The sequence below is a fragment of the Daktulosphaira vitifoliae genome, unplaced genomic scaffold (genome assembly GCF_025091365.1).
Source record: "Daktulosphaira vitifoliae isolate Bord-2020 unplaced genomic scaffold, ASM2509136v1 Scaffold_1, whole genome shotgun sequence".
Classification (NCBI taxonomy): domain Eukaryota; kingdom Metazoa; phylum Arthropoda; class Insecta; order Hemiptera; family Phylloxeridae; genus Daktulosphaira; species Daktulosphaira vitifoliae.
The window spans coordinates 7,957,742-7,968,214 of NW_026099572.1; the positions used below are offsets into that span (position 1 = coordinate 7,957,742).

General features: G+C 35.6%; 2 protein-coding genes and 1 long non-coding RNA gene across 3 annotated transcripts in view; all 3 read left to right on the plus strand.

Moving 5' to 3' along the window:
- The first annotated feature begins 2,830 nt into the window (after positions 1 to 2,830).
- The window catches only part of LOC126896229 (uncharacterized), a 52,530-nt gene continuing 44,887 nt past the window's right edge, over positions 2,831 to 10,473 (plus strand). Inside the window, exons 1-2 of the mRNA XM_050668839.1 lie at positions 2,831 to 3,017; positions 3,339 to 3,377. Coding sequence (XP_050524796.1) covers positions 2,898 to 3,017; positions 3,339 to 3,377 — 159 coding nt within the window. The 5' untranslated portion in view covers positions 2,831 to 2,897. The remainder of the gene's footprint in view (positions 3,018 to 3,338; positions 3,378 to 10,473) is intronic.
- Positions 5,366 to 8,539, plus strand: LOC126895019 (uncharacterized). Its single transcript, XR_007701575.1, has 4 exons — positions 5,366 to 6,945; positions 6,980 to 7,341; positions 7,373 to 7,990; positions 8,139 to 8,539. It is a non-coding gene; the product is annotated as an uncharacterized LOC126895019 (long non-coding RNA).
- LOC126894993 (uncharacterized) lies at positions 8,931 to 10,434 on the plus strand. The gene is made up of 2 exons (XM_050666419.1): positions 8,931 to 9,774; positions 9,842 to 10,434. The coding sequence occupies exons 1-2, from the start codon at positions 9,082 to 9,084 to the stop codon at positions 9,986 to 9,988; spliced, it is 840 nt and encodes a 279-aa protein (XP_050522376.1). The 5' UTR covers positions 8,931 to 9,081; the 3' UTR covers positions 9,989 to 10,434.

Consider the following 10,473-nt stretch of genomic DNA (forward strand, 5'->3'; position numbering starts at 1 on the left):
CTAACTTCGCGCAAACCAAGACAACCGTGGGAGGTCATTAGTATCGACTTAATGGGTGAGTACCCCAGAACATCAAGGGGAAAAACGAACCTGTTAGTAGCAACTGACTGTTTCAGTCGCTGGACCGAAGCGTACCCGATAGGCGCAGCGACTACAAAAACGATTGTAGACACGCTCGAACGCGAATTTTTCTCACGTTTTGGGTACCCCCGCGTATTGCTTTGCGACAACGGACGGAATCTGGTTTCTAACGAAATGATTAACGCGATAAATAGATGGGGGGCGGAAGCCTGGACCACACCTATTTATCATCCGCGCGCAAATCCGGTAGAACGAAAAAATCAGGAGCTAAAAAAAGGTCTCCGCGCCCTACTAGTAGAGGGCGACCATAGCACCTGGGACATTAAAATACCGTCGATATTATTTGCGTTGCGTAATCGTCGGAATGAAAAAACCGGTTTTCCGCCGTCCGTACTCGTTCTCGGCCGAGAGGCGAAACGACCTGGTGACTGGGCGGTCGTACATGTAAACACGGCGACTGCCGACAATGTAAACAATAGCCGTCCATCACCCAAACAGCAGGCCGGCAAAATTGTAGATAACGCTCCGACGAAACACGTAGTAAAACCTTTTACGGTCGGAGACGTGGTGTACTATAAAGCACACCACTTATCTAATAAACAAAAAAAATTTTGTGCCGGCTTCGCGCCGAAGTGGTGGGGCCCTGTCAGATTAGCGGAAAAAGTAGGCAAAGGGGTGTTTCTGACAGACCAAAATCCCTTACGCAAACTTCACGTAGCATGTTTAAAATTAAAATAGTTGTCAAGTACTACAAATTACGGCCCGTATACGGGCTGTCGTCGAGGTATAGTAGTGCTAACGGGCTGTTTTATTTTCAGCATGTCTTGTCAAAAGTGTGGAGAACGCGATGGCCTGGTACGCGACCTCCTTCGCCGGTTGGCGGAGGCGCTCGACATACCACTGGCCAACGTCCCAGCGATCCGTGCGACGGTCGAGGCGGCCCGGAGCGCTGCGTTACATCAGATCCTGAGGGACCCGATCGCGAACGCGTTCTATACCCGGGGAGTGAGGGACGGCCGTGCGGCGTCCCTCAGCGAAACCCGAAGGGCTATCGCCACCGTGCCGGTGGTCCCGCGGCCTGTGCCGAGGGGGGGGGGGGGCCCCTCCCACACAGCGCCCGGCTACCACCGGCGCGGCGGTGCAGCGATCGACGGGCCGACGGCGTCGGGCCGCCGACCGTCCAGCCCCGGCGCACTACACCCGGGACAGAGCGGCCGACGTGGCGAGCACGTCCTCCGGGACGGGCTCGGCAACCCGGCCGCCACCGGCGCACCCAGGGTATAGGAAGCTCACTCCCTCCGACGTACGTCGGAGGGAGCGCATCAATCGGGCCTTCAAAGAAAGGAAGGACCGGGAGAGGGAGGCGGCTCTCCGTCTGACAACCGCACCGGCGGCCCCGATGCCGGCGCCACGGACTCGCCTTCCCCCTCTCTCGGAGATCGTACGCTCCGCCAGCTCCGCCGCAACAACCGCCGCAGTGGGACCGTCGCCCATGGAGGTCGAAGACGACCTGGGACCCGCGCTGGAAGTTTTCCCAGCGGATGCTCCCTGTTGTCCTCCTCCTACTGACTCCCCTCCTGAAACTCCTCGAGCCGAGTAATCGGTCGAGGAGTTTCCTTCCTCTAACTCCTCGGTCCTTATGCCATCCGCAGGTTACGGATGACGGGACCGAATAGTCTTTTCTCTCTTGCCAGCGAGACTGAAGGTTTCAGTTTAATACGGTAAGTCTTAAAACGCAATATCAGTGACCATCACCACATTCAAGGAACATAGCGGTAATTCAACAATTGTTTATTACTTTTATCTACTACGTACGATACGACAAATTGTTTACAAATATCGGCCGGGTCAAGAAATAGACTGACGGCTTGGTGGGGGGGAGTTGACACGGCACCACCTTTTGCTCTAGGCTGGCGCTCACCCATGTCTCTCTCGATATCAGCCGTCCAGCTATTAATATGACAATCGGTTGTCATCGGTCGTCACCCCGCCCTTGACACTGAGATAAGGCCNCGGTCATCACCCCGCCCTTGACACTGAGATAAGGCCGCCGCCGAATATGGATTACCGATATTGCTTTCTGTTTCGTTTTCGGCGTACACCTGAGGTGGTGTATTTTACTGTTGATCTTTTGTTTTTCTTTTCGTTTTGCTTCGACGTACCTAGTTCCAACGAACACGACTACAACTGATAGATATATATATATATATGTATATATATTTGTAATTAAGAGTGCGCATCCTTTGGATTACGTAACAACTGAAGTGTGGTATTTTCTGTTGTTCTTTTGTTTTCTTTTCGTTTTGCTTCGACGTACCTAGTTCCAACGAACACGACTACGACGCATAGATAGATTTAAATATATATATATAGATAGGTGTAATAAATTGTGCGCCCTATTTGGATTACGCAATAGTATTAATATACGTAACAATACACATTTTCATATAATAAAAATAACTATGATATAGTTTAAATTTTCATAATAAATTTAATTTTTCTTTAAATAAATAGTTAAAATTTATCTGCAATTTTATATAAATAATTTTAATAACATACAGGCATATATGATCATGAAAATTAAATTTGATTAATGGAAGGATGACTTATTTAAAAATTGGTTACAATTTAAATATATTTTTCGACGAAAGATTTTTGTTTTTTCATATTTTAGAGATTTAAAATAGACTGAATTATTCTTTATAAACGGAATTAATTTTATTAATAAAACAATTTATCACTTTAACCTGATATTTTTGAAATTATATTGTCAGTACTAGACTGACATTACTGTTACAGTAGTAATCAAATTAAAAATGGGTTTCTATTCATGTTTTGAATTATTATTCTTTTTTATGTGTGTAATTACCTTAACTAAATTTTCAACTGAGATGTCCTTTTCCAATGAAGAAACTAATAACTATGATTCAGATCAAGTATTAATAATTATTATTATTTTATAAATTTATTATTTATTATCATATAGTGGCTTGGCGATTTTTTTTTTTTACATATAGTAATCTATGATAATCTTCGTATATTAACATATAAATACGGTGAAAAATAGACGAGTAAATATATAAAAATAGCTCTGACTCAGTATACAATTTTGTAGAGAAAATATGTTTTATATGAAANTAGCTGTGACTCAGTGTACAATTTTGTAGAGAAAATATGTTCTATATGAAATTATTTAGATTTCTGAATATTTATCAATTTTAAAAGTCACATTAACAATTAAAATAATTATTTTGTAGAGTAATGGATCAAGTGAAGAAATTTATTTTTCAAATGAGGTGAATTGTTAAATATAAATAAATGTTTTTTTAATTTAATTTATCAGTATGCAATTTTTTATAGAAAAGTATATATATTATACTCTATATCTATACTCACAGTATAGAAAATACTTTAATTAATAAAATGACTGACCGATATTAACTTTTAATTATTTGTTTTGATAACTGAGAAATAATGACTACACGTGAGGCACAGAACATATTATGTTGATGTTTAGGCATTTTGCTCCAAATTTCTCATTGTCTATATATAAAAATAAGTTCTTCTGAGATAATTGTTCAATACTTTCTATTGGCCAGTAGTTTTTTGTCAGGTCATTTTTTAATATAATAAATTGTTAAGTTTGTTTTAATTTCAAGTACAATTAAAATAACCCGTGTTGATATAGATAATAAAAGTGAGATACAGGAGATTGAGAAATATTTAAAAGAATTTTATAATTTTAATAATTTCATAATACATTAAAGTTCATAAATATTTATACTAATATATACACAATCGCACTACACTACACACAACTAATGTCTCTAACACTAACATTTAATTAATATCAAGTTACATTGGATAATATAGTAAATTATGTGCGAAGGAAAATTAATATGATATATTTATTACAATAAAGAAACGTATAAAAATTAAATAATGTTCTATTAATTATCGAAAATAGATCGAAAAATGATTTAAGAAACCACATTTTTTTTTTATGTATTTATTGTTGATCTTAGAAATTAATGTTTGATAGATTAAACAACCATTTTTAATTATACATAAATGTAATTTTAAAATGAATGTCAAATTTGCTGTTCATTGATAATTTTTTAATATTATACTGTCGTAATACAAAACAACCTACAGTGAGTAATTAAGATTAGTGTGAATACGAATATGATAAGTCTGCTGCATGGACATTCCTGTACGTGTGATCGCCGTATAGTTGTTACTGTGCTCAACTGACACTCCGAGTCGGCTGTGAGTATCATCGAAAGGTCGTTGTTATAGGAATGTAATAAGGGCAACACCTAAGTATGAGGTGCAGACGGAATGCAAATACACAAATACTTCGGTTATGGGAGAGGATAACTAACAGGGATAGCTGAGTATGAGTTGCAGACGAGGTGCAAGTCACAAATACTGATTGTACATTGTAAGAAAGACAACAGAGTACGAGGTGATAACGTAGTGCAAGAACAAATAAAGAAGAAAGAATAAAGACTTGATTTAAGACAGTAAGCCGGACAGCCACAACTGAGTACTGAGGATGATGAATGACATAAAGTATAGTATCGACGGACTACGATGCCCAGGTCCTTTGGGTTTAAATATCAATATAAATCAGTTTTAATATAAATCAGTCTCTAGTATTGGATGCGCTTTTTGTGATATTCTATAATAATTTTTTACAAAAAATTGTAACGTGACACAATCCAAACACTATAAAAAAAGTTCATATGTATATTATGAAAAATAAATCAGTAAAAACTTAAATACAACTCTGTCTCATTATACATTTCTGTATCATTTATATGTTTGGTATTAAATTAACTACAGTTCTAAATATCTATACATTTTTTAAGTAGTAATATTTTAAATAAAGTAATTGTTTTATAGGATGAAGAATCAGTAGAATATGAAATATTCGATCCTTCAAATGAGGTAAAGTGTTACTTATATTATAAAGAAATATTTTTAATTTAAATATTCCATAAACAATTTTGTATAGAAGAGTATGTATATTTTAAGTGTACGTCAAAAAAATGATCTAATTAATCAAATGACTGGTAGATAACAACTATTAAACCAGTACTTTTGGAAGAATTAATATTTCAAAATAATAAAACATAGGCTACATATTTTTATGATTTATTATAATGTTCCATACTCACCCCGACTAATTATAAAAAAATAATATCAGTAGGGTAAAATAGAGAGTTCTAGGCCCCCCGTCTCACCCCTTCACCTACTCAACATCCGATGGGTGGGTGTGGTCTGGGAGGAGGGTCGTGTTATAGTGGGCGTGGTTTTTCGATGGTGGGGGTAATGTCAAGGTCACACAGTGGGCGTGGTCTCTCGATGGTGGGAGTAAGGAGAAGGCGTGGTCTTATCATTGATTGGGTAAGGAGAGGCGTAGTCTCTCGATGGTGGTGGTAATGGAGGATCGCATTCATGAGGGTGGGGGTAAGGAGAAGGCGTGGTCTTATCATTGATTGGGTAAGGGTAGGCGTTGTCTTATCATTGATTGGGTAAGGGGAGGTGTGTTCTTATCAATGGTGGAGGGAAGGGGTGGAGTGATCTCACGATGGTGTGGGGTAATGACCGTGGTCAAGGTCAAACAATAAACGTGGTTTCTCGGTGGTGGGGGTAAGGGTGGCGTGGTCTTATCAATGATGGGGTAAGGGGAGGTGTGGTCTCATCATTGATTGGGTAAGGAGAAGGCGTGGTATCACGATGGTAGGGGTAATTTGGGACTTAGGTGGGGTTGTTAAGGTAAATCAAAATGGCGGTTTAAAGTGCGCATGCGCACTATAACTTCATGTCAGTGGTGGGGTAGGTAGCCATATGGTTGTCTCCTCCTACGATGTCATCTACTGGAAGGTAAGGTAAACCTCATGTGAACTGATAACGGTAACTGATAAACGTACGTGTAAACATACACATTACATTGAAATAATGTACGTCAAATAATGGCCGCCGTTGCCACTTTAACATATTTACTTAATATTAACGCTACGACTCTGTCAACAATTCCTATACAGGAAACATAACATAAACTAACCTATAATGGGTGGGGATGAATCCAACTATATTATTATTACTGCTATATTATAATGCTCATAGACGTCAGCATTTTATGAGAACAATGACAATGTTTGTCGTTATGGCATAATTTCTAAGAATTTTATCATCAGTTACCAGACGCATAGCTAAGCATATTTCCAACATCAAAGGTACCGCCATATTATAACTCACATTACCGTCTACATTTTATAAAAACAAAGACAACCTCTCTCGTTTTGGCATAATAAATTCTAAGAAATTTATCATGGGTAACCAGACGCTTAGCTAAGCATATTTCCAACATCAAAGGTACCGCTATATTATAACGTTCATAGGCGTCTGCATTTTTATTTTTTACATAGTATTTTATCATTGCCTACCACCAGATGTTTAGAAAAACATCTCGTTAATATTAGTATATTACTATTAATTATATAATTAATATAATTACTATAATTGGTAATATATTTTTAGAATTACTATGTTTAGGTTGCTATAATAGTATAATCGCTATTATTATTATTTTCTACTGCGCCTTTAAAATAATAATATATGTATTACATTTTATTTTATTATATTTAATTTGACAATTTTTTTATACCTATAACTTGAGGTATTACATTTTAAAGTCGCTCCCCCACCACCAGCACCCCCGAGTCTTCACTGCGTTTATTATTTAATGTATACATTACATTGAAATAGTGTACGTCAAGTAGCGACCGCCGCCACCACACTTGACTATTCCTTGAACGATTTGTAACAAACTCTATTAAGACAATTGGGTGTGAGGTGCGCACAATGTTTGAAACCCAATGANGGTGAGGTGCGCACAATGTGTGAAACCCAATGAAACTAACCTAAGTCAGGGGAGGGGGATTTCCTCAACATGTCCTAATGAGCGAATGGATAATGAAACTTAACTTAAAACCAACCGCCATATTATAACCCACATTACCGTCAACATTTTATGAAAAATAATTGCTGTCTGCGTTTTATCAAAGTTATCTTTTTCTAAGAATTTTTATCATTCCCTACCAGACACTTAGGTAAGCATATTTCAAACATCAAAGGTACCGCCATATTATAACACACATTACCGTCTACATTTTATAAAAACAAAGACAACGTCTGTCGTTATGGCATTATAATTTCTAAGAATTTTATCATGGGTAACCAGACGCTTAGGTAAGCATATTTAAAATATCAAAGATNGTAGGTAAGCATATTTAAAACATCAAAGATTTCGCCGTACAGTAATAATCACTGTTGTATGCATTTATTTTTTACATAGTATTTTATCGTTAGTAACAAGACGCTTACGTCAGCATATTCTAAACATCAAATGTATTACTATATTATAACGTTCATAGGCGTCAGCATTTTATGAGAACAATGACAACGTCTGTCGTTATGGCATAATAAATTCTAAGAAATTTATCATCGGTTACCAGACGCTTAGGTCAGCATATTTCCAAAGATGTTACAATATATTAATGGTCACTGTCGTATGCATTTTATGAGAAAAATGGCAACGTTGTCTTTTTTAACGCCTACGCGTTTTATCAGAACAATGGCAACGTTTGTCGTTATGGAATTTTATTACTGTTTACCAGACGCTTAGATAAGCATATTTCCGACATCGTTTGTGTAGTACCTGTTTAAACCAACCAAAACTTGTCTAAACAAGATCTTTGACCCCTATAAAAGAACGTCACATCAATTTCAGGATCATTCACTCATTATCTTTTCCAAAGCGATTATACCAAAAACCATTTGCTTGTTTATTTCTATTTGTTGTCCTAAAGAATTTCTAAGACTTTTGATATAAAATAAAGTAAGTAATACATTNGTTTCTATCACTTATGATATAAATTAAAGTAAGTAATACATTTATATATATTTTTCATTTAAACTGTTTTCTACTGACTTTGGTTACTAGTTATGTTTAGAGTTGTTAAATATTTATTAATTTTTTATTTTAGAATGGAGCAATTAAAGAAACAATTGAATGATCAGAGTAAATTAAAAATATATTCAAAATTAAGTGATTTGGAGGAACACACGCCATACAAAATCATATCTATGAAAAATACAAGCACACGAAATGGGGTTGTCGTTGTTGGTTGTCTATTCAACAATATGAATGTGTTTATCCCGAGATTGAAATTAACTAATGAAGAAATCGAAGCTTACAATATCAACAATGATGATAACAAAATACATTTATTATATAGAGGCAAAAGAGGAAATGCATATTTGTTTGATTTTCAGTAATTTGTTAATATTTTGCCTTGTTTTTTAAACTTATTTATATAAAAAAATAAAAAAACTTATTATTATAAACTTGTAAGATTTAAAATTCAATAAAATATACTATTTTTTATTTTATTGTCGNATATATACTATTTTTTTTATTTTATACAATTTTGTCATATTTATTTAAACTTTATGCCTTTGTATATAATGAATATTAAATAAAAGTCTGTAGTACTAAGCAGTGCAAAGAAGAGTTTTACACATTAAATAGAAAATTTACTATACGCTATGGTATTTGTAGCAGGTTGTACTATGTATGGCATGTAGTAGGCTGTTTATAAAAGTAGTAGGGACACTGTGTCGGGTTACCGAACAGTGTATCCTGGATTCTTATAATCTCGATACAACAAGTCTGAACATGTTAAAACCTGTCTGAACGCGTTCAAATCCCTGTTCATCCTGTTTGAACCCCGTCTGCTTGTGTTTACAACTGTTTGTATCATATCTAACAGCGAAAATTAGACTATTAATTACTATTGGGTTTAAATTAGTTAATAACTTCACCGTGGTGTAAGCATAGCGCTCTAATCGTTATAAGATTTTCTATATAAACAGACGTTACTTTAACTTGTTGGTAATGTGTTAAGTCGATATTTGTATACTTTAAGAATGGCTGGTTCTCTCGCTACAATTGCCAAATTCTATAACAAACAAACATTTGCTAAACCCCAACCTCACAGTGAATTAATCGATTGCACTGATTACGTTTTGAATTTCAATCCTCGTAAATTCGTTCAGATAGGATTGGATCCAAAAGATCGATTTAACGTAACTATTCGTTTACTATCGTCAACCCGTTACATACTTATAACGATAGATTTCCTACAACGGATTTATACGTTGATGGGTAATATTCTGTCGCTAATTTTCGACCCTGTATCAAGACAAAAGATTATTTTACTCAAGGATGAATACGTCACACTCTCAAAGACTACGTTTCAAGGAGAGTCTTCGCTAGTCTTTGAATTGCAAGCACAAGATGAATGCCGAGTGTTACTCACCCAATCAGACATTTTAAAACTCAGCGCATTGGAATGTTGTATCTTTGAGACTATCAATCAAAAGATGACTGTAATTCAACCATTGGTTCTACAACAGTTGGAACAGATGGCTCAATATATGAAATCTCAGTATGAAGTAAATGTGGAAAACAAATGTATGTTGATCAATGCGGTTTCGGATTATACGATTAGAAATAGTTTACCCAATAGCGATCTGAGCTACATAAGCCAAATAAAACAATTTGCGAGCCAGCAGTTGGAACAACGGTGGACGATGCTGGAAGAATATACTAAAGAAATGGTGAATTACATTTTTTTTTTTTTTACTGAGTAGAACATTTTTTAATAAATATATTTCATTTTTTCAGTCTTCTAACGGAGAAAACGTATGCTCGACATTTTTTGGGTCGCTGGCCGATGATATACAGTCGGAACCAATCATACCATCAAATACAAATAACCAAGAAATACCAACAGTAGTTGTTAGTAATAGCTATCTGTCGACAAGTATCTAAAACATGTATATAATTTAAAAAAAAAAAAAAAAAAATTGTTTAAAATAAACGTATGTTGCATTGACATGTGCTATTATTATTATATACTGAGACATTGTGAAAATCGCGTTTTCAACGTAACTTGTAATTAAAATTATAATGGATACAAATATGTTTAAAGAATAATGTTTAAAATAATGATTATTAGCTAGGATTTTATTTCTATCATATGAAAAAAACTATGTTTCTATAAAACTCAAATCATTTTTCTTCTTCAGAAAGGTTAAAACATGGTCAAAAACCTAGCTGTATGATACATGTAAAATACAGTAGGGTATTCTTAGAGTTTTGGTGAATAATACTTTACCATTAAAATGTGACATCTCATTACGTAACTATAGTTTAAATACTATGGCATCTTACACGTACAACTATTGTACCGTACAGAAGAGAAAAAAAAAAAAAAAAAACGTTGTAGTATATATATATATTATATATATATTTAC